This window comes from Verticillium nonalfalfae (genome assembly GCF_003724135.2).
Source record: "Verticillium nonalfalfae strain VnAa140/NRRL 66861 chromosome Unknown scaffold_66, whole genome shotgun sequence".
NCBI classification, from domain to species: domain Eukaryota; kingdom Fungi; phylum Ascomycota; class Sordariomycetes; order Glomerellales; family Plectosphaerellaceae; genus Verticillium; species Verticillium nonalfalfae.
The window spans coordinates 130,490-152,991 of NW_021167291.1; the positions used below are offsets into that span (position 1 = coordinate 130,490).

At 55.4% G+C, this 22,502-nt stretch overlaps 10 protein-coding genes across 10 annotated transcripts; 4 read left to right on the plus strand and 6 right to left on the minus strand.

Annotated features, from left to right (window-relative positions):
- Positions 1–180: 180 nt before the first annotated feature.
- RBG2 (Ribosome-interacting GTPase 2) lies at positions 181–1,680 on the plus strand (the record flags this gene model as incomplete). The annotated part of the gene is made up of 5 exons (XM_028641980.1): positions 181–209; positions 261–289; positions 498–522; positions 572–1,003; positions 1,095–1,680. The coding sequence occupies 5 exons, from the start codon at positions 181–183 to the stop codon at positions 1,678–1,680; spliced, it is 1,101 nt and encodes a 366-aa protein (XP_028494141.1).
- A 418-nt stretch (positions 1,681–2,098) lies between these two features.
- On the minus strand, positions 2,099–2,565 carry D7B24_007878 (uncharacterized protein; the record flags this gene model as incomplete). The annotated part of the gene is made up of 3 exons (XM_028641981.1): positions 2,099–2,204; positions 2,270–2,356; positions 2,432–2,565. 3 exons carry the CDS (start codon positions 2,563–2,565, stop codon positions 2,099–2,101), a joined length of 327 nt encoding a protein of 108 aa, XP_028494142.1.
- A 923-nt stretch (positions 2,566–3,488) lies between these two features.
- D7B24_007879 (uncharacterized protein) lies at positions 3,489–5,123 on the minus strand (the record flags this gene model as incomplete). Its single annotated transcript, XM_028641982.1, has 5 exons — positions 3,489–3,998; positions 4,064–4,381; positions 4,442–4,868; positions 4,953–5,029; positions 5,100–5,123. The coding sequence occupies 5 exons, from the start codon at positions 5,121–5,123 to the stop codon at positions 3,489–3,491; spliced, it is 1,356 nt and encodes a 451-aa protein (XP_028494143.1).
- Positions 5,124–5,714: 591 nt separating this feature from the next.
- Positions 5,715–7,109, minus strand: D7B24_007880 (uncharacterized protein; the record flags this gene model as incomplete). The annotated part of the gene is made up of 1 exon (XM_028641983.1): positions 5,715–7,109. The coding sequence occupies one exon, from the start codon at positions 7,107–7,109 to the stop codon at positions 5,715–5,717; it is 1,395 nt and encodes a 464-aa protein (XP_028494144.1).
- Positions 7,110–7,930: 821 nt separating this feature from the next.
- D7B24_007881 (uncharacterized protein) lies at positions 7,931–9,692 on the minus strand (the record flags this gene model as incomplete). The annotated part of the gene is made up of 3 exons (XM_028641984.1): positions 7,931–8,393; positions 8,465–8,655; positions 8,721–9,692. 3 exons carry the CDS (start codon positions 9,690–9,692, stop codon positions 7,931–7,933), a joined length of 1,626 nt encoding a protein of 541 aa, XP_028494145.1.
- A 1,873-nt stretch (positions 9,693–11,565) lies between these two features.
- LOC1 (60S ribosomal subunit assembly/export protein) lies at positions 11,566–12,261 on the plus strand (the record flags this gene model as incomplete). Its single annotated transcript, XM_028641985.1, has 2 exons — positions 11,566–11,877; positions 11,965–12,261. The coding sequence occupies 2 exons, from the start codon at positions 11,566–11,568 to the stop codon at positions 12,259–12,261; spliced, it is 609 nt and encodes a 202-aa protein (XP_028494146.1).
- Positions 12,262–12,616: 355 nt separating this feature from the next.
- On the minus strand, positions 12,617–14,414 carry D7B24_007883 (uncharacterized protein; the record flags this gene model as incomplete). The annotated part of the gene is made up of 6 exons (XM_028641986.1): positions 12,617–12,760; positions 12,819–12,947; positions 13,000–13,114; positions 13,160–13,274; positions 13,332–13,467; positions 13,665–14,414. 6 exons carry the CDS (start codon positions 14,412–14,414, stop codon positions 12,617–12,619), a joined length of 1,389 nt encoding a protein of 462 aa, XP_028494147.1.
- Positions 14,415–15,314: 900 nt separating this feature from the next.
- D7B24_007884 (uncharacterized protein) lies at positions 15,315–18,319 on the plus strand (the record flags this gene model as incomplete). Its single annotated transcript, XM_028641987.1, has 6 exons — positions 15,315–16,481; positions 16,534–16,649; positions 16,700–17,013; positions 17,065–17,266; positions 17,318–17,427; positions 17,478–18,319. The coding sequence occupies 6 exons, from the start codon at positions 15,315–15,317 to the stop codon at positions 18,317–18,319; spliced, it is 2,751 nt and encodes a 916-aa protein (XP_028494148.1).
- Positions 18,320–19,458: 1,139 nt separating this feature from the next.
- On the plus strand, positions 19,459–20,932 carry D7B24_007885 (uncharacterized protein; the record flags this gene model as incomplete). Its single annotated transcript, XM_028641988.1, has 3 exons — positions 19,459–19,812; positions 19,870–20,704; positions 20,790–20,932. 3 exons carry the CDS (start codon positions 19,459–19,461, stop codon positions 20,930–20,932), a joined length of 1,332 nt encoding a protein of 443 aa, XP_028494149.1.
- A 527-nt stretch (positions 20,933–21,459) lies between these two features.
- On the minus strand, positions 21,460–22,248 carry D7B24_007886 (uncharacterized protein; the record flags this gene model as incomplete). The annotated part of the gene is made up of 1 exon (XM_028641989.1): positions 21,460–22,248. One exon carries the CDS (start codon positions 22,246–22,248, stop codon positions 21,460–21,462), a length of 789 nt encoding a protein of 262 aa, XP_028494150.1.
- Between the last annotated feature and the right edge of the window lie 254 nt (positions 22,249–22,502).

Consider the following 22,502-nt stretch of genomic DNA (forward strand, 5'->3'; position numbering starts at 1 on the left):
GCCCAATCCGACGCAGAGTTTTCAATCAGGCCTGTAAATTGAGGGCCGATCTTCTGGGAGACCTTCGAGGCATCGCTCGACGCCATATCAGCGTTGACGTTTTGTCAACTCTTACGACGTTCCGACTTCAAACTCACAATTAGAATCGGACAAGTCGAGTGAAACCTCGCTGCCGACAATATGGTCAACATTACGGAGAAGATCAAGGAGTGAGACAGTCGACCAGTACGGTGAAGCTCGAGGGCTGATGTTGAGAACAGGATCGAGGAGGAGATGAGGAAAACACAGAGTAAGCTCCTGCTCATATGTGACGTGACATGCTCAATATTTCACATCTTGGTACCGCTGATCTCAACCCTGTTGAGATGCTCGAAAATAGGATACTGGGAACTCCAAAGACAGACGATTGCTAACTGCGGACAGAGAACAAGGCAACTGGTACGCTTACTTTGACATGCCCAACGATGTAATCGCATAGTAATGAAAGTGACATGCAGAGTATCATCTGGGTCTTCTGAAGGGGTACGGCAGCATCCGACCAAGGAGAGGCAGTTTCGGCTGACAATACCAGTAAACTTGCCCGTCTCCGAGCACAACTCCTCGAGCCCGGCCCAGGCGCCGGCGGTGGCGGAGGAGCAGGCTTCGACGTCAGCAAAAGTGGTGACGCCCGAATCGCACTCGTCGGTTTTCCATCTGTAGGAAAGTCCACATTCTTATCCAAAGTCACCAAGACGAGGTCCGAGGTCGCGGCGTACTCCTTCACGACCCTGACGGCCATTCCTGGCGTGCTCGAGTACGGCGGCGCCGAGATCCAACTGCTCGATCTGCCGGGTATCATCGAGGGTGCCGCCGAGGGCAAGGGCAGAGGACGACAGGTCATCTCGGCGGCCAAGACGAGCGACATGATCCTCATGGTGCTGGACGCCACGAAGCGCGCCGAGCAGCGCGCGCTGCTCGAGGCTGAGCTGGAAGCTGTCGGCATCCGTCTCAACCGCGAGCCACCGTATGTGAACCCCCCACGGCGCCCGCTAACGATTTTCGCCCAGGTAGGCTATGTCATCGTGCTGGACCGGCGCTGACTGGGCGTGCCGCAGAAACATCTACCTCAAGATCAAGCAGGCCGGTGGCATGAAGATAACGTTCCAGAACCCGCCGAAGCGCCTCGACGAGAAGATGCTTTACAACATCCTGCGCGACTACAAGATCCTCAACTGCGAGGTGCTCGTGCGCGACGAGAATGCGACGGTCGACGACCTCATCGACGTCATCATGAAGGACCACCGCAAGTACATCAAGTGCCTCTACGTCTACAACAAGATCGACTCGGTGTCGCTCGACTTTCTCGACAAGCTCGCGCGCGAGCCGCACACGGTCGTCATGAGCTGCGAGCTCGACCTCGGCATCCAGGACGTCGTCGACCGGTGCTGGGACGAGCTGCGGCTCATCCGCATCTACACGAAGCGTAAGGGCGTCGAGCCCGACTTTGGCGAGGCGCTCATTGTGCGGAGCAACAGCACCATCGAGGACGTGTGCGACCAGATTCACAGGACGCTCAAGGAGACGTTCAAGTACGCGCTCGTGTGGGGCGCGAGCGCGAGGCATGTGCCGCAGCGGGTGGGCCTGAGTCACTTGGTGGCGGACGAGGATGTTGTCGAAATTGTGAGCGCATGGAAAGCATAGAGCGGTTCACATGGTATGAAGTAGGTGGTAGGGAAAGGGAGATGATTGTATCTTCTTCGCCTTGCCGGCAGCCAGGCTAATCAATAAAGGCCCGTAAATACATTGCCTGAGAGAAAAGGGCCTCCTCTGGAAGGAAGGAGAGGAAGCCCTCGAGAGTTTGTTCGTTTCGTGTCGTGATCCTTCTCTCTATCCTAACACGCCTTGGTAGGCCAATGATCCCCTAAGCCCTGAACGCCAATGACAATACCCTCTCGCAGGGATAGGCAAAAAACGGAGAAAGTATCCCCTCTCTAAGGGACGACGAAAAAAAAAACACAAGGAAGTAATCGCCCCAGAACCGAACCGTCGTGACCTTTCCCAAAACCGATACCCGAGTCATAAACAATCGCAAAAGACACGCATGAGGGGACATGTGTGCTCAGGAGTCGTTGACCTTGGGGATGGATCGAGATTTGGCGCCGAACAGGGCGTCGCCATCGAGCTTCTTAGACGATGCCTGCGCGAAGAGCGACTTGGGCTTGACCCTGCGGCTTGTGTCAGCACAGCCCGGAAGAGAGTGTAGTTTTGAGGAGAAAGCGTCAATACTCACTTGCCAATCTGCTTGTTGCGCAGGGCGTTGAGCTTGGCGGAGCAGGGGCTCATGATGTTGTCGGAAGGTGAGATGTACTGCTGGGACCTGTGGGTGTCGCTTGTTAGGACGAGTCCCTGTTTGCATTGGACTGGGTGGTCGCGCGGCGGCGAAGGCACGTACTTCTCCTGCTCCATCTTGTTCTGGAGAACTTGGCGGTGGTACTCCATGCTCTTGACGTCGCCCTTGACGGCGGTCTGGTCGGCGATGGCGAAGGGGGCGTTGACGTCCTTGGCGGCGAGAACGTTGGAAGACATTTTGGCTGAGGTCTTTTTCTTTTCTTCTTCTTTGCGTCAAAGATATAAGACTGGGTGTGTCGTAGTCACACAAAAGTTTCTTGCGACGGGAAGCAAGGGAGATGGACTTTCTGACTCGAGCGGAAGAGGTTGAAGAGTGTCTGGTGTGAAGTGGTAAGGGTTGTGGTCGCAATGTGTGTGAACAGCGAAGGATGCAGAGGCGCAATGCGGAGGAGCAGGTCTGTTATTTGAATGTCCTGTTTGTTGCGACGAGGTGTTATGACGTTGACAGGATTGTGTGTAATATCGGGCGAGGAGGTGTGAAAAAGTGCACCGAAGGAGGTCCGACCTGGTGGGTTGGGAGCTCGCTGGGCGGGAGGCCAAGTACACCAAGTTTCACGGTCGGCGGGGCAACGGGGGAGCTCCTGGCACTGGCAGGGCCAAAGTGCAGGGGGCGGCAGGGACTGAAGTGCCACCCGGAATGCAGCAGGTGGCCCCGACCCCGGCCAGCCCGCTGCAGCGTCGTTGCCCCCCGTTGCCCCTCCCAACTTGCTGGAATGGACCCTAGGGCCACTGCAATTGACAGGCAGTCGCCCGCCCGCGTCGAAACCATGGACTAGAACTTCTCTCTCCCATCCATCCGTGGTTGCATTCGGGTCCCCTAGCTGATTGACAACTCATCAGGCTCGAATGGCAGACAGGGGTTCAGGGTCAAGGTCTGGTCAGGGTCATGGTTCCAGAACTCAACAGACACCGGCCGCATCGTGGTCTTCACGCCGAAAATCACAGTACGACTCGTCGAATCAGCTCTCTTCATTGGACACACCGGCAGAAGCTCTTTTCCAAATATCCATCCCCAGATCCATGTCCCATCAGATGATGCATCCTATCGCTTACAATACAGTGAAACCTAGAGGGCCCCGCGCTGCCTGAGTCACAACCGTTTACAACCTCGACTTGTTGATCTTGGTCCCCGGCTGCGCGATCTGGACCTTGTACTGGCTCAGCAACGCCTGCGTCTTAGCCTGCTGTCCCTTGATCTTGTCCGTCACCTCCTTGCCCCTCTTGTTCTCGTTCTTGCCCATCTGCCTGAGGTGCACCTCGTCCGGTCCGTCCGCCAACCGCAGTGTCCTGATGCCCGCCCACGACGCCGCCAGCGGCGTGTCCTGGCAGACGCCGGCGCCGCCGAACGTCTGGATGGCGCGGTCAATGACTGTCAGCGCCGTCTGCGGCACGAGCACCTTGGCCTCGGCAATCTCCTTGAGGGCCTTCTTGGGGCCGAGCTCGTCCATCTTGATGGCCGCGTTGAGGACCACGAGACGTGCCGCGTCGATTTCGAGACGCGACTTGGCGACCCACTCGAGGATGACGCCCTGCTCGGCGAGCTGCTGGCCGAAAGGCTTCTTGGAGGGGTCGTTGATGCGCATGAGCATCCAGTCGAGCGCATTCTCGGCCTGATCTGGTCAGCCACATCTCCTGAACATGATCCGCCAAATGCAAGGGAAGGCAGGGAACTTACAGCGCCAATGGTGCGCATGGCGTGGTGGATGCGGCCGGGTCCAAGACGACCCTGGATGATCTCGAAACCGCGGCCCTCGCCGAGAACGAGGTTGCTGACGGGGACACGGACGTCCTTGAAGGTGATGTGGCCGTGGCCGTGGGGGGCGTCATCGTAGCCGTAAACCTTGAGCATGCGGTGAATGGTGATGCCCTTGGTATCGGCGGGCACAAGCACGACGGACTGCTGCCTGTAGGGGTCCTTGTTGTTGGGGTCGCTCTTGCCCATGACGATGTAGATGGAACACCTGGGGTCACCAGCACCGCTGGACCACCATTTCTAGGAAACGTTAGAGGGGGGTGGGCACTATTTGCTCGTTCGGTGCGTCACAGTGCTTACGGAGCCGTTCAGAACGTATTCGTTGCCCTCCTTACGGATGCTCAGCTGGATGTTCGTCGCGTCAGACGAAGCGACGTCGGGCTCCGTCATGAGGAAGCCAGATCGAATCTTGCCGTCCATCAGAGGCTTCAGCCACTGGGCCTTCTGCGCCTCGTTACCGTACTTGGCGAGAACCTCCATGTTGCCCGTGTCGGGGGCAGCGCAGTTGACAGCCTCGGAGGCGACGCGGGAGCGGCCGAGCCACTCAGCCATGAGGCCGTACTCGAGGTTGGTGAAGCCGGGCGACTCCTTGTAGTGGCCCTTGGGGAGGAACATGTTCCAGAGGCCGAGCTTCTGGGCCTTGGCCTTGAGGTCCTCGACGATGGAAGGGTGGCTCTTCCAGCGGTCGTCGCCCTCGCCAATCTGTGCCTCGAGAACGGGGTCGGCGCTATTCCACCGGTCAGCTCAGCACATACACACACACACACAATACACTTCGCTCTCTGGCGAAGGCAGGCAACGGGGATCCTACGGGATGCAGTCCTCCTCGACGAACTTGGCGACCTTGTCAAGGGTCTCCTTGGCCCGCTCGCTGAGGCGATTGAGAACCTAGGCCGTGGTGTGAGCAGGAGGTCTGACATCATGCGATTCCTGCAGTGGAGGGAGGGGCGATGCTCACAATCGCAGGGACTTTGGACGTCATTGTGAAAGGGTGCTGCTTGGCTTCTGGTGGGAGGGGTAGAGAGTGTTGTGGAGTTGAGACTGGGTCCTTCAGGTCGTGAATTTGGATGGTTCCCGTCGCGAATGTTGATGAAAGCTCTCAGAATGGAGATGCAGAGGCAGCGAGTGGGACACGGTAGATGAAGTAGAGGTCGGCAGCCGAGGTTCGAATTGGAGATGAGACCCCCGGCCGAGGCGGGCTGGGGCGGGGATCTGGCCGCTAAGAACAGCTTTGTCTGGGGTTTGCCGCCTGTAGCCTGCAGAAGGTCCAGGGGGTGGTGCCATTCCCCCGCCTCTGGGCCTCGGCTGCTGACTGTACTAGCCTCGAACCTCGAACGCCGCTGCGAAGGGGGGCAAGGTGGGGGGGGGGGGGGGGGGGGGGGGTTCGACCAATGGGTGAGGGTCCTGGAATTATATCCCGAAGTCACAGCCCAATCAGCAGAGGATCAAGACAAGGTACATCCAACAGGCCATGAACAGTCTATAGGCTGGAAAACCAAGTAGTGCTACCAAATACAACCATCGAACCACTTCATACGAACAATCTCCCCTCCAGAACTCCAGGGTGCCCCCTCTAGGTTCGGTAGTCGCCGTTGATGGTGATGTACTCGTGGCTGTAGTCGCATGTCCAATACGTTGCCTGCTTATCGCCCGTCCCCAGCTTGACCAGGATCTCCAGGTCCTCGAGCTCCAGAATCTCCGAGGCGCGGGCCTCGTCCACCGTCTCCGGCTCGCCGTTGACCAGCAGCTTCAGCTCAGCGCTGCCATCTGTAGGCACGAACGATACATTCGTCTTCTCCGACACAATCGAGGCCACCTCGTTGATGTCCTGGCCCGGCTCCGAGATGAGAGCGTAGCCCGTGGCGCACAGAATGCGGCCCCAGTTGGCATCGCGCCCGTACAGTGCCGTCTTGACAAGAGGCGACCGCGCGATCGTGCTGGCCACCTTGCGTGCCGCCTCCTCGCTCGCCGAGTCAACGACACGGATGGTGACAAACTTGGTGGCACCCTCGCCGTCGCGGACAATGAGCTTGGCGAGATCGGCAGAGAAATCAGACAGCACAGTCTGGAAGGCCGCATAGTCGGGCGAGTCGACAGAGCTGATCTCCTGGCCGCCGGCGGCACCGTTGGCGAGCAGCGCCACCGTGTCGTTGGTCGACGTGTCGCCGTCAATCGTGATGCTGTTGAACGACCTGTCGACGGCGTGCTTGAGCACCGACGGCATGACGCCCGGCGCGATGGGCGCGTCGGTCGCCACGACGCCCAGCAGCGTGGCCATGTTGGGGTGGATCATACCGGCGCCCTTGGTCATGCCCGCCATCCTGTACTCGACGCCCGGCGACGACGGCAGCGAAAAGGTCCTCGACATGAGCTTCGGGAACGTGTCCGTCGTGCAGATGGCCGTCGCGCACGCGAGCCAGTCCTTGTGCCCCGAGCCCAGCGCCCCGTGTGCTGCCCCGACGTTGCCCACAATCTTGTCGATCGGCAGCCTCTGCCCGATGACGCCCGTGCTCATGACAATGGTCGACGAGCCCGCGCCGTCCTCGCCGCCGAGCTGCTCGTCCGCCGCCTTGGCCATGAGCGACGCGTCCTCGAGACCGCCCTTGCCCGTCACGGCGTTGGCGCACCCCGAGTTGATGAGCACGCCGCGGATGCCGCGGTTGCCGCGACGCTTGAGGAGGTCGCGGCTGAACGTCACGGGCGCCGCCTGGAACTTGTTCTTCGTGAAGACGGCGGCGGCGGCGCACGGGCGGTCCGAGGTCAGGAAGGCGAGGTCGGGCTTGGTCTTGTTGCCCGGCTTGACGCCCACGAGGATGCCGCTCGCCTGGAACCCCTGCGGGTAGCTGCCCTCGGTGGGCACATACTTCTTCTTGGCCGCCGGGATGCTCTCGGCGGAGACGGAGTAGTAGCGGGCGAAGGAGCGGGTCAGGGTCAATTGCTGAGGCAGTGCCTTGAATGAGGCGGCCATGATCGCTTGAGGGGTGCTCCGGGCACGCCTGAGAGCAAAACTGGCGTGAATTGGCGTCTTCTGGTACCAATTGGGTGAGTGTTGGATGGGCAAGATAGATGAGTCGAAGCTGTGAGTCGGCACCTGGGAGCTGGAATTTGTGACCGGTATCGCTGCCCCACTCATTGTCGTTTCTTATCAGACCAGGTACTATCTATCGTCACCGAGCCTAGACCATCTTCTCACCGAGGCCTGACATCGAATATCGAGCGACGCACGCGTCCACCTCAACCTTGAACAATCTCTCATGTCATTTCCGTCCAGAGTTGCCTATGTTGAATTGCGATAGATTTCGTCGTCATTCAACGACATCGTCAATCACAGCAATCCATTCGCAAGCCAGTGACGCCCCAACATGAAGGCTCAGCATCGCCACAACTGGTCTTGCAGGTTGCTGACACGTATCATTGGCATGAGGGTCCCTTCCCACCTGCCGTGCGGTCGTGACGGCTTGTCTCCGGCCTCGACATACATGGCCTCTTACCGTCCCTTCTTCTTTGCCCCTGGGCCCTCCAATTATATAGCCCTCGGGGGATGTTCCCTCGTCTGTGAGCAAGGCATGATGAAGCCATCTTTGCCTGCGATTTCCATGGTTACTGATCTGACCCCGACTGAATGAGGTTCCCGTTGTCGTCCTAATTTTTCGCGCGGGGTTGCGTTCAATCTCCAAGAACGCCGTCACGGTCTCCACCACGTGTCAGCATGGTAAAAAATCAATAAGGCCAATTGCCACGCTACAAGCTACGGAGACATCTCTAATAAGCACCCCCTCACGCCCAGTTTCAAGTAGACTGTTGTAGCTCTACTCCCTCCGCCTTCCTGCCCTCCACAAAATCAACAGGCGCAGTATACGTCTTCCTCCCCTGCACAAAGTACATGACGGTGGCAAGAGCGATGACGGCTGCCCAGATGAGAGGCGCCCAATTCGCGTCGGCTACGCCCACGGGCAGAGACAGAGGGAAGCAACAGAAGACAATGATGAAGCCGCTGTAAAGGAAAGCAAAGCCGTTGATGGCTAGGCCGTAGCGTCCAAGGCTCCAGCGTGCCGGGGGGAGGGGCTCGTGTTTGATGCGCTTGAGGAGGACGCAGCCGATGCTGAGCATGTAGGTGCTCATGAGGCCGAGGGTAGACAGGGAGACGAGGATATTGAAGGCGGCGTCGGAGCCGATTTGGATGAGGCTCAGGAGAACGCAGACGCCGGAGATGACGTACACGGAGTTGAAGGGAATCTTCCACTTGTTGTCCCTGTTCAAGCCATGTCAGCGATGGAACGGCGAAAGGCATACTAGTCTCTGGCGGCGATCGGAGAATCTTACATGTGTCCGATGAAGCCGGAAAAGGGAAGACCCTTGTCTCGGGCAAAAGCCCACGTCTCGCGAGCACAAGTCGCCAGAGCGGTGATGTTGCCGAGGTAGATCAGCACCCAGAGCAGAATGTTGAAGAACAGGTTCAGACCGCTCGAGCCCGTCCTGTCGAAGAGAACAATGAAGGGCCAATCGGATTCGATCTGGGGATACGTTTAGTATTGCCTGCAGTACGACCTGACGCACGAGAGTCAGGGGAGAAACTTACGACATCCTCGATAGGCCCGATGCAGAACAGCATTGTGATGAGCATGATGAACCCAAAGAACACGTTGCCAAGATATGACCATACCATGGCTCTCGGCACAACGATCGATGCGTTCTCTACCTCCTCAGCGATGTGTACAACACTATCGGAGCCGAAGCAGCACCACATGATGTAAATCTGACTCGTCAAGTACGCAGCGCCCATGTTCTCCCATCCGCTCTGGTCCTGAAACGTCAGGAAGACGTCTCGGGCAGAGTTCTTGTCGCACAGCACCCACAACGGAATCATGACGACGAAGAAGCCAACAATGTGACCGATCAGACTCGCAGTCTCGAGCTGCGGGAAAAATGGCGTTCCGTAGGTGTTGAACATGACAGTGAGGAAGAGAATGGCCCACATGAGGAGGGTGATCTGCCAGCTGGTGAAGGCGTAGTCTGGGTTCGTGGCGTTGATACAGGCTTGGACCTGGTAGGCGAGGACGTAGACACTACTGGCGAGACTGGCAAGCCATCCCAGCGTTGTCATCCATCCAGACGCGTACGAAAGCACCTTCTGGTACGACGGAGGCGAAAATTCGGAGACCCAGTGGTACTGCCCTCCCGACGTCGGCGCCATAGACGCCATCTCGGCGAGGGAGAAGACGACGGTGGAATAGGCGGCGGTGGTGGTGATGAAGCACCAAAAGAGCCCAGCGAACCCGCCATTCGTGAAGCCGACGGACAGCGAGACGAGGACAAACTCCCAGGTTGCCATGTAGATGGCGACAAAACCCAAGGCCGACCACAGTGAGAAGTTGCGCTTGAACTGCTGTTTCTTGCCAAGTCGCTGCATATCACGCCAGTCCTGGCCCGTGCCGCCTAGTCGCAGTCCATTGCCGTAGTCGTCGCTGGTAGTTGGCGATGTCGACCGCCTCTCGTCGATGTCATCCTCGCGCTCTGTAGGCGACTTTTGGTAGCCTACCTTGTTCTCCATCGCATACGCTTGGCTGATGAGCCAGGTCGATTGGAATTGATGGCGAGAACGTGGTCTGGAGTGAATCACGGCGGGGAACTACTGTTTAATGTATAGCGATGGAAAAAAAAAGACACGACCTTATCATGCAGCAGGGGTTGGAATTGGTACCGAGATCCTGGTTCGGGGTATCCAATAAGAGTGTCTCACACATCTGCAACATGCATCCATGGATCTTAGTGTTGGAGGTTTACCCAGATCCAGAGCGATGATCCGTCCATCCTTTTTATGGTGCAGATGCAATAATGTACAACGAAATAATGCATAGTAGTGCTGTGCTGAATATAAACAAAAAGGGCCGCTGGCACATTCGACATGCCCTACTACACACGATCACCTATGGTCAGTGTTCCAGGCAGCGGGAACGAATGATTGATGTCCGTGTCGGCTGAGGCCAATTAATACATAGACATAGAAATATAGTCCGTGAAGGGCAGATTTTTTGTCCGGTGGTTCGCTACCAGCGGAAACCTGATGTTGAATATTCTTCTCGCTTTTCAAAACTCTGTTGAATTTCGCCATGACGGTCATGAAGAGCTTTCATTTGGGCTCTTCCTTATACACCCACCGACATCATACTGAGAAACAAACTGCCGACTGAAACTACGCAGATTGATGGTACCTCTCTTTAGATCCAGGCTTGTCGATGAATACAGGCGTTGCCAGTCGCTGGCCCGGAGGCTACAATTGACTGCCCAAGCATCGTCTGAGTATCAGTGGCGCATGATATACAATGCGCGTCCCTGGAAGTCTTCTACTATGGCCTCGATGTACGAAATACCTGTGCGTCCCGTCGCTATCAGCATGAACAACATGGTGCATCTTTAATGTTTCCAAGCTTATCTTCCCGCCTAAGGGGCCCACGGATCCGACAGCCGATGAGTAGTACATGGAACTAGTAGACATGCAGATGGCGACGCTGTAGGAACAAGTACGTCGCACGACGAATCGTCCGTTGGGCAACCACATATGAGGAACAACTCGAAATCTGGCTTTCGGAGATGGAAGAAGCAGGGAAGGGCGCAGATTTCCTGCTAACATCTCCCTTGTCACCATACATGCGGGAAAGCTGGGAAACTGGCCGTTTCTGGCTCGATTATTCCATAAGAAAGAGCTGGGCATTTGACGCCATCTACTGGAAGTATCTGGTTGAGAAGTTCTTCGGCAAAAGGACACAAATCATCCGGAGAGCGAGCTTTGGAGATTTGTTGACCGAGGAGGGACAAGCAGCTACGGAACCGCTCGAACGCTGGAGAATGGAGGTCTCAAGGAACCGAGTTATGGTGAAATAGGATGCAGGAGAAGCAAGGGAGCTATTGTCTGCCTTGTTATGAGATGAGTAGCGACTGAGTCCGCTCAAGCTGTCCGGCAGTCCCTGAATGAGAGGTTTCTTCAACTTGCATCGCGCGTCCTAGGATGAAAGCCGTCTCTAGATAGCATTCCACCAAGCACGACAGCATACAAACATGTAAAGCCAGCCATGAAGATGTCAGTCCCTCTGCAGAGATGAACCTCAAAACTTGATCTTTTAAACAGTATACGAAATTGGAAAATCAGGAACAGAGCATCAAATGGACGAGGCGAGCGTGTTCTGCATTTTGGATTGCGGTGTTGATTTCGGACCTGAAGCTCCAATACGCACCAAATCCGCATTGGGCTGCCACCTCCAAACTGGCACGAGTGGGCCAAACATCTCTTATCGGCCCAGGCAAATCCTTATCGCCAACCCGCCTTCTGAAAAAAATCCAGACCCTCCCACCTTCTATCCACCCCCAATTGACAGAGCAGAGCCACCCTCCTGTACTGCGACCGCAACACACCACAACCGACCAAGATGGCGCCCTCCAAGACGAAGACGATGAAGAACAAGCACGCCGGCGGCAAGGGCGGTCAGAACAAGCACCAGGACCGGAAGCCCGGTCCGCCCGACGGCATCGTGCGCGCGAAGAAGACGGCCGGCACCCCGCCCTCGACCAAGACGATCGTGCAGAACAAGGTCGCGCGCCTGCTCGAGAAGCGCAAGAGGGACAAGAACAAGAAGTACACCGACGAGGAGCTCGGCCTGCCCAAGCTCAACATGATCACGCCCGTGGGCGTGGAGAAGCCCAAGGGCAAGAAGAAGGGCAAGATCTTTGTGGACGACCGGGTACGTTTTGACACGGCGCACGCGCGTACAGACCAGACGGTCTCAATTCCCATCTTGCCCTTCCCAGATTGCTAACAGTCTGCGCAGGAGAGTATGAGCACGATTCTTTCCATCGTCCAGGCGGAGAAGGAGGGCCAGATCGAGTCCAAGATGATCAAGGCGCGCCAGATGGAGGAGATCCGCGAGGCAAGGAGGCTAGAGGAGGAGAAGAAGGTCGAGGAGCGCAGGGCGAAACTCGAGGACGTCAAGGACGGCCTGCGCAAGAAGAGGAAGCGCAGCAACAAGAACACGGGTGCCGACGAGGACAAAGTCAGCGAGTTGGCGGCGGCGGGCACCCGCGCCACCAAGCCCAAGTCGAAGAAGCGCGTCTCCTTCGCTGGCTGAATGGCGCCTGTCAGCAGAGGGATGGGTTTCGCAAACTGTAGTATGCATCATGTTCGGCGTTCAGGCGGGGTCGGAAAACAATTATCTTCTTGTGGCTTTTAAGACTCGGGCATGGCGTTGTCGCAGATGCCATGACGAGTGGCGGGTTGGTGGCGCGAGGTCCTGCAGGGGACCTCAAGACGCGAGCAATGGAGACGAAATACCCAAAGCCTAGCAATGGTCTTTTTTTGTTCGTGATTCTTGCACCTTCATCTCGGCTTTTACGGTCCTAAAGAAATTGAAATCTAACATGAGATCTAACTGACATACTACTCTAGTTTCAAACACAACGCACGCTCACAGATCGTGTACTCTATCAGGCCTTCTGGAAGTTGCAAATCTTCATCTTGCGCACCATTGGCAGGTACCGAGGCTGCTTCACCTCACTGCCAGAAGCAAGCTCGTGGTCGATACTCTCGGAGTGAATGTCGAAGGCCATGCGGTTCAAGAAGTTAACCACCTGTGCTCTAGTCAGTTCGCAAGTTCCTTTTGTAGAGGAGAATTCACGTGGGACTCACCGGCTTCGCATGCCAGCGTCCACCACCCATTTCAAACCAGGAAAGGTGTCCGCCGAGAGAAGTCGTGCACAAGACGGTGTACGGATTCGTCTTGAACTCCTGATACGGAACGGCTTCATTGACAGCGATCTGGTGAGGAGTTAGTCGCCCGGCCTGTAATGCGAATCGATATCAACCATACTGGGTCATCTGTTGCGTGTACCGCAAGGAAGGGAATCTTGATGGCGACCACTGCATCGCACGATGATGCATCGCGATAGTATGCATCCTCGGTAGGATACCCCCAAGAGGCACACCTATGAGGTTAGCAAGAGATGGATAGTTGGCTGGTGCCCACATACTGCACTTCTCGATCGAACTCGTAGATGTAAGTGGCCTTTTCGATTCGTTCGTAGTCAAGGTCAGTAAATTTGCTGAGCGAGTCTTTGTGCCCTACAATGAGATTTCTCATGTTTGCTTTTGCCGCGTTAGCCTCTTGACTTCGTGAAAATTCCAGACTGATGGGGTACGCACTGCCCATCACCCGCTGATAGACCTCTTTGCCCAGTAGAGTTCGCTGCAGAGACTTGTTGGCAAGCTCGAGGTTGAAGGGATTAGAGCACACAACAGCGGCGCGAAGCTGGCAGTTCGGGCCCTCCTCACCGCAGTACTACGCCTTGTTAGCATCTGCCAACGTCGTGTCAGCGTGTGCATGGACACATACAGTGGTGAGCATGTTTGCTCCTAGGGAAAAGCCCAATCCGTAAAGAGGTCGATTAGGGAATTTCTCTCTGAACCAATTGACCATCTGGGAGGGATGGCATGTCAGTGACACTTTTACCGAGCATTCGTCTAGACTCGTCTCACCTGTCGAATGTCCCAGGTTGCGCGAGCATTGTACAGAACGCCGCTGGTGAACTTGCTCTGCGCGCAACCCCGCGAATTGATGACACACACATCCCACTTGCCCTCCTCAAGAAGAGGTGCGATGGCGTGCCTCAGATAGATTTCATGAGAGCCGCCGGAAAGGCCGTGAAGGACGATCAACTGGGGCTTGGTATCATTGGAGCCAAGGCTTTCGAACTCATCGTCCGTGAAATGAACAGTCCGCTCCGGAAGCGAGTCATCCGTCTCGTCAAAGGCATCAACGGCGAAGTCTACGGCGAAGGTGCCATGGTAGGTCTGCTGATCGGCCTCAAAAACCTTTCGCTTGTAGTACACGGAAGGACCGGCCTGCTTGACCGAGGTGTAGAAAGTTTGCATGTGGCCGTTGAATAGGAGAGGGTTTAGTTGACAGGGTGGCACACTGCTCTCACAGACCTTCAACAAGTCCGTCTGCGCGCCATTCTTCTCTCGTAGAGGTAAAGGTGCGGTAGCGTGAGTGTATTTGATCTTCGCCCTGCCGAGCCACTCCATAATGCGAAAGAGGCGGAAGGGGTGCAGTTCAGCGAGTACGGTGAGCGTCGGTGATGAAGCGAAAGGCTGATAGGGCGCGAGCACGACAGGAAGAAGTGAAGCTCCAATGGCAATCCAGATGGTCCGAGAAGTGGTCAGGCCGGTGTCGCGAGGTTGGAAGAAGGATAGTAGCCGGGAGATGGCATGGTTCATGGGTTCCATGAAGCCAAGGGGGTAGATTTTCAGAACGCGAGTCCCGGGTCCAAGTGGGGTGCCGACGGTGGGTTGGACACTTTAAGATATGTGTTGCGGATCTGAGAACAAGGATCTAGAGTGGTGTGGATCGGATGGCGCGCTGGGATGTCGACCTTGGATACTGAATCGGGTCAAGAGGCAAGTGGCTGGCAGCAGCATATGAACCTTGACGAAAGTATAGGCAGCGTGGAAGCGGGAAATGTGTAACGAAGTGATTGCCCCCCTACCTGATCCAGAGACTGTGAGAGGTATATCAACATGTGAACCTAGAACGACCGTTTGATGCTTCTGCACCTTAGTGTCTCAGTGGCTGTCCTCGAGATCTGGCAGTCAGGGTCACCAGAAAGAGAGATTCAGTGTCGAATTCAAGATTGTAGTGGGGCGTCGACGAACCGAGGCACGGAATCGCGGCTTGATTCAGGTGTAGATGACGAACCATTTGACACACCAGCCACATTGATCTATTTTGGGTTCGTCGTTGGTGTGGCGGTGTCGAGACGGAAGGATGGATTACATAAGGCACCCAAGGGAATGGGACGACGGGTCACGGACACGACGCGCTTCGATGGTGTCTGCGCACCAAGCCAAGGGGATCCTGTCGATGCAGGTGCCATGTCAAACCTCGGGGTCGCCTGATATTCATCCTCAAGGTGTGCGCGTTCACTGTCCCCTTCTCCACCGGCGGCGCGATCGAGCATTTAGCAGCGCAACAGCTCGATGATCCATGATCGACAGGGTCTCATCCAGATGGGCGCCGACGCCTGACCGAACTCTCGACACCAGGAACCAACCTCATCCAGCCGGAGCCTGCCCCAGGCATTGACATCTGAAATTTGGCATCCCGACGGTTCTTATGACCTGCCCAAAATGTCGTACCCGGGCCAAATGCCCACGGGGCAACCCGGTTACAGCAGCCAGCAGTATCAGTATCCGAACGGCCAGCAACAGGCCCCGCAACAGGCATATGTGCAGCAACACCAACAACAAGCGCCACCACTGCATGGCCACGTTCAACAGCAGCAACATGGGCTGCAGGTGCCACAGTACCAGCAGTACCAACAATATACACAGCAACAGCCTCAGCACCACCAGCGGCCTCAGCACCATCAGCAGCACCATCAGCAGCCACAGCAGCAGCAGCAGTTCCAGGGCTATCAGCATCAGGGACAAATGCCCCAAGGCCACTATGCCCACCTCTCTACACCCGCGCCGTCGATGAACTATGTCAACGTTCTGGCAAATAACAACGGCCAATTTTCGACATTCGACAATACCTTCGACCCACGACAAGAACAGCGCCCTCCTTCCATATCCCCGGCACCTTCGCCATACCCCGCCGCCCAACCCTACCAGGTTGCTCCTGCGCAACTCCAAGCGATTACTCCTACTCCGCCTCGAGCCTACTCGTCACCATCGCCAGCGCCGGTTCCCCAACAGATCCCACAGTTTCAGGTTCCTCAAACCGGCTCAAGAATAATGGGACAGCAGGATATCATGCCCATTACCGCCCAACAAAGCCATGTGTCGCTGCAACGTCCAGCACCGGCGTCGCTTGCCAACGAGTCTCACCGAGTTCAACAGAGCCCCAGTCCGGCCTTTGCCAAATCACCCCTCCCAACGAAACGGCCGTCAGTTTCGGCAATGAACTCGCCCGGCATCAGCAAGAGGTCTCCAGCGATCCCACCACGCCCGTCCCCTGCTTCCTCGGCCCGCGCTTCCCCAGCTATGACTCCGAAGATAAGGCCGTTCGAGTCTGCGACCGTACTGGTTCATGTCGCCGAAGAGTGTTTGAGCAAAGCATATTCCGCTGTTCATAGTGTTGCCGCTTCACCAGATGAGGGCCGATTGCGAGAGTATCAGAAACTCATCTCCACAGGCTTAGCCTGCTTGGACGCCGCTGTGCAGACGAATAAACTTGCGCCACGCCAAGAAGCGAAGGCGAGACTCAGATATGCATCAATATTGTACGAGGAGACGGAAAATCTGCAGGAGGCAGAAACCACTTTGTTCCAAGGAATAAAGCTCTGTGAGAAGGTTCGTATTCGAAATTTGATGGCCCAGCGAGTCGATATTGACACTTCAACAGCATCGTTATACAGATCTGAAATACTGTATGCAGTATGCTGCGTTGAAAGTCCTGTTCCAGAGGAACCACAAGGCAGCCTTTATTGCCATTGACAAGCAGATTGCAGAGTGTCAAACGTAAGTCCCAATCGGATCGTAGGTTCTGGTACATTGCTAAGACCTTGTAGATTCAAGCACTACCCCTGGTTGTATGCTTTTCGACTTCTCAAGACGACGTTGCAAACGTATGCCGGCAACGCGCCCGATGCCAACCATTTCGACAACCTTCAAATGCTGGGAAACTTCGCTTACGAGAGGGGTGACAACGCTATTGGAGTGTTGGCCTCATTACTCGAGGGCCTCGCTCATCTGCGCGTCATGAAGTCTGACAGTGTCGAAAGGGTTCAGACATGTCTTGCGCAAGCAGCCATGTATCAGTTGGATCCTACTGTCAAGGTACCCCAACTCGATATCTTGACACTGCTGCTGGACCTCGCTTGCAGTATGCATCAGAAGAATCCAGACACTCTGGTGCAGAAATTGTCCGCACTAGAGTCAAGGTTAGATGAAACGATCAGCTCTCAGGACTGGACAGATGACGCCACAGAGGTCTGTGTTCCTATGAAGAAGCAGCCCTCATCTTCCCTCATCATCAGTGAGGACACAACTGCGATTCTCCGTCCCGGGAAAGATGACGAGGGAACTGATCTGGTGGTTCTATCGTTCCTGTCGAAACAAGAACTTTTCGCATTGGTGTAAGGACTCAGCCATTTTACACATTGATGGCTAAAGCTAACGAGACACAGCCACGCTTTTGGGGGGCTTGCGAACATGTATAGGCCCGCATCGCGAGAGCAAGTAGGCAAGATGAAGAGCCTCCAGCGATGGGCGGCCGGGCTGGAGACCGTGCAACATGGTATGTCAACCGTATACTGCCAGCCAAGATGTTAGTTCTGACCTTGCTAGTTTCTACGCAACACATGTTGGGAAACCGCGCCTTGGCGACCGTTTCGCTGCATGAATCCATCAGACAGACCAAGTGGCGAACAGAGATCTTCTGTTACTTGCAGCTGCTGATTGGTCTGTACAATGCAACTCAGAGCAAATGGAAGCTCGTAGACCAAAGTGTCTCTAAACTCCAGAAAGCGGCCACGCCTGCGGTCAATGAGATTTTTACACTCTTCACACTATATCTGACAGGTGTCTATTATCAAGGCACCGGCGAGTTCGAGACAGCACTCACCATCTATGAGGATCCGCGGTTGCAGATCCCCTCTGGACCGGATGGTCCTGAGAGTAGAAAGCCAGCAGAGCTAGAAGTCTGCATACTGGCTGCGATGAGTCGGCTATGGATCCTCCAAGACCCGGGGTTCCAAGATGAGCAGACCACAAATAAACTCTTGGAAAGCATACAACCGCTATGCACAACACATCCCGACTCGGAGTTCCGCACTGCCTTCAGTCTCGTCCAGGTCACGACTCAGCCAGACCTGGAGATGAACATTGTGAAAAAGAACATCCAATCCGCGCTTAACGGAGCGCAAAGGACGAACAACACTCACTGCCTCGCAATAGCGTTGACGATCATGCGTTGTCGTCTCTTCGAGAACGTGGTGGGTGAGCAAGCGTTGAAGAGCGCCAAGGCAGCCTCGCAGCAGGCTAAGCGCAGCGGCAACCTCCTCTGGATGAGCGTGGCGGACGGCATGCTCGCCAACTCGTACGAAGTGCAGGGGCAGCTTGCCGAAGCACGGGCGGCGCAGGCTGCGGCGCAGGAGAACGCCAGTCGCGCCGCGCGAGCGTTCGAGTGAATTGTTAGACTATTATTTTACACCATGGTGTTGTGGGGGAGTGGCATCAAAACCTGGCGCATGGAAATCTTGATTTGACGATTTGTCAACTTGCAAATACCCCCTTGCTCCGGGAAGAGCAGTGTTTTGGCGGAAGAATATGGCTGGATGAAGGACTGGTGGTGGAGCTGCGGTCGTGACGGGAATACGCCAGTGTCTGGTGCTATTGTAACTACGAGATCTCTGATGACTCATTATCAGCGCTGCATACATATCCAGTATACCATGGCTGCATGGAGCCTTGATGTGCGAGGGCCTCCTTGTTTCAATCTCTCCGATCCTATCGTGCCGCAGTTGTATTGAAGCCAGAGACACGTCGGGGGCAGCCTCCAGCTATAGGGTGGGACATCCAGTAGCCGAGGAGGCGTGGGCTCGTTCGGATCCGTTTACCAGTATTTGACACCAAACATCAATCGTCGAATAGGCGGATCGCAGCTTACAACATAAATCAAGTCAGTAGTAATCTTATACTTACAAGACCAGCTCGAAGACAGGTATAGCAGGATCTCGACACACGGATACGACCCGCCCGCAAGGCTGCTCTACGCTCGCGCAAGCAGAGCAAACCCACGACTGGATGCTGTCACACCTCGTTTGAGGAAAGCGCGGTGATGATGGCTTGCATCACCAGTGTGCCGTGTCATTCAGGGTCCTCAGCTGCCAAGACGCGGCGTTCAGCGCCCGCCCCCCAACCTGACTCTTGTAGCATCAGGGCCCCTGGTCTTGCCGCACATGGCGTCCACTGGCGAACTCCGCAGGCGTAGTTGACTAGGTATACGAGGCATCAAACGTGACCCTGCTTGAAGCTGTACTGGTGGCTATTTCGTGGCGCCAAGCATAGAGCACGCCGGCGGCATTCAGCCTCAGCCTTTCGGGCTGGGTAGGAAGCGGTGCCGACCACCGTGGATCGAGGTACAAATGGCTCAGTTCGCATGTGCGCAGAGCAGAGACTTATACGACTGTCGCAACATGAAATAAAAGCAAGGCAAACACTGCTCTCCTGCGAACAGGTATCCAATCGTTGCCCTGACCCCTGTTTGCCTTTGGCTCTCTTAAAACCCAACCGCAAGGCCCCGAGGGGCGCGACAATAGCAAGCAACATGACTACGACGGCGCCCTCAATGTCTAGTCCTACGAGCATTATCTGCGATTATTGCCTCGAGTCGAACCTTGAGTTCTACGAACCGTCCAAAGACTGCGAGGCTGCGGCCCGCGTCCTTGTCACCCTGCTCGGCAACAAGTCTCCAGACATGGACTCTCTACTTGGCTACCTCCGTTCATTCGGTGGCTCGGAGGTTCCGGACTGGCAAGCCTTCAACTGGTTCTTCTGCGCTCGGGATTGCGATAATGCCCTGTTGAACGAAAAGTTGATTTACCAACCACAGCGGGAGTGCGATAAGCAGATCTGTGCTGTCTGGGAGTGGGACGGGAATGCTGACATTGTTGGTGTTGGGGTATGTACGCTCGCCCTCACTGTGAGTCGAGGAGCTCTGACTGGGTAATCTCGCCAGATGATGGTAGTATACGCCATGGGAGCTATACTCTCAACGATGTATCTCATCACCTTCATCCACGGTATGCTGAGGGACAACAACTATCAAAGTTTCAAAGCTCCCCAGCTCCCTCCTCAAAATGGCATCCTGGACGCGATCCGGAACATGTTCTATCACAGCTTCGGGGCCTTTCATTCCGGACTTGGTCTTCTGACGGCTTCGGTGTTGGTGGCTACGCTCATCATAGCCGGACAGAAAGAGAGCGTCTACGACATTGAGACGTCGTTCCTCTGTTCGGCGACCCTGACCGCCATGTTCTTCCTCACACTGCCAGCCTACCTGGACATCGAGCAACGATACGGCTCAGGGGTCTTCTTCGGCTTCGTAAACTGGTTACTTTTCGTCATCTCCATGTCAATGAAGCCAACGGCTGCGCAGGAAGCCAAGAAGGTCAAGGACGATGAGCCCTTCTCCTTTGAGGCCTTCTGTTGGGACAAGCAAGTATCTGACGAGGCCGCGACGGTGACGATCATAGCTCTCTCCATGGTTCCTTTGTGCGTGTTTCTGTTGGCTGGTCTGAATGCGGCCATTGCCCGCTGGACGAAGAGGCCGAAAGAGAGCGTTCCTGTTCTGGGTTGGCTGTTCTTCAGGATTCCGTGGAGGCTGGCGTATGCTCTATACTTTTTCGTCTTCATGTGGGCCTCCCTGGGCAGCTTGTTCAAGCTCAAGTCTGAGATATCCAAGCTCAACGATGGAGGGGAGGCCAAGTCAGAGGAAAGATGGGGGTTCGGACAGATCCTAGCCTTGGCGACGTGGCTGCCCGTGTTCGAAGAGGCCATCATGGTCACGTACAGTGAGTCGCGTCCTCGGTCGATCGTTGCCCTGGAAGGTTTGCTTGCTCTTGAACCCTGTGTAGCTAACCGTGCGCCACGCCACAGAAAATGCACGGTACGCCAACCAGCGAAGGATGAATGGGCATTTCGTTGGCGTTGAGAAGCCGGTCGAGGAGGAGAGCGTCTGCCTTGTGGCTCAGACGCCCCAAAACTATCGCGAGATAGTGACAACGGACGAAACAGCCTAGACAGAAGGCGTAGTTAATTGAATGATAGAGACCTAGTTACCTGTACAGCCGGAGTAGGTTGTGAAAGAGAGAGAATCCGGCCTAGTCTAATTTTGCCTATCATATGGGCGGTCTCCGACTTTCATTTTCCGCACCGTTTGATTTCGCAGGTCAACAAGAACATCGTCTTAGCCCTGCGACAGCTTTCAGCAACTGTTTATGAAGCACAGCTTGCCAACTGCCTCAACCCGGCCACATAAGAATGCCAGAGCCCTGTGCGCTTGACCAATGTCCAACAACAGGCACCATGATGCGAAATGAGTCTGGAGCTGAAAGAATTGTTCATTTTTATGTAGTGTAAAATCAAGAGATTGCGTGCGACTGGACACGAGGCGGAAATTTCTGATCATGGCTGTCGGAGACGAGATCATAATCTCAGATCCAGTGAGATGTACTAAATAGAGATATGAGTTCCCCTTTACCATGTTCTACAAAAAGAATATGGAGCACATAATATTCATAGTCGAGGTCTTGCCGTTTCAGTAGAATTACACAAGGTCAGAAGCATCGCCAGGGGAATCTACGTCCTCTTTGGCATCTTCGAAGACGAGACAATCCGAGTCCGTGTCCGTGTTCTCCTCAGAGCCTGACAAGAAATCAAGTGGGTTCAGAAGACCGCTTTCCCTTCGGATATTGGCATCGCCCGGTTTAGCATCTATTTGGAGGATCGACAACAGGTCTTCGAACGCAGAAGACAGCTTCTCAGATGCATCATTCCTAGCATCCAGCATCTGCTGGTATCGATTCAAAATAAACGAACTATCAGTGCGTGTTTGAAGATGGTCCGCTTTCGTAAGAAGTCGTATTGTCCGTACATCAGCGTACTGGGCTACGACTTCCAGGAGGCCAGGTCCTTTGAGCCTGGGACACTCGACGTATTCGGACCAGCGCTCGAGTAGAAGGCTGAGTGCACCATGGTTGTTGTATTGGATCGCTGCGGTAAGCGGAGTCTGCCCGCTTTTCGAAGTGGCATTTATGTTTGCGCCATACTCGAGAAGAAGCACTGCGTGCGCAGCACTGCTACCCCTTGCAACATGTAGGAGTGGAGTGACGCCGTCCACACCGCTCGCTTCGATTTCAGCACCAAAGTCAAGCAGTGTCTTCATTAAAATGGGATCCGGGGCATTGCGAGCCGCACAGTTGAGCGGCGTACCGAACTTGATTCCAGGGGGTAACTCGGGGTCCGTCAGTGCACCCGCCTCAAGGAGAAGACGGACACAAGTGGTCTGGTTTTGGTTGGCAGCGAGTGTTAATGGCGTATTGAGTTTTATGTCCATGTTGTTGGGGTCGGCGCCCCAACTTAGCAAAGTGATGACAGCTCGATCGTCGCCTCTGGCCGCGGCCCACTGCAGTGCTGAACGTCCCGTAGCATCTTGACTGTCCACTTTCCGGGGATCGCAGCGTATCTCTTCCTCCAGGTCCCCCCCACAAAGATTGAGCACAATTTTGTGGATACGGGCAAAACCTTGGCGCTCAACGTAATCATCAAGTTCTGATATGAGCCGGAGGATCTCGACCACTTCTTGTGGAA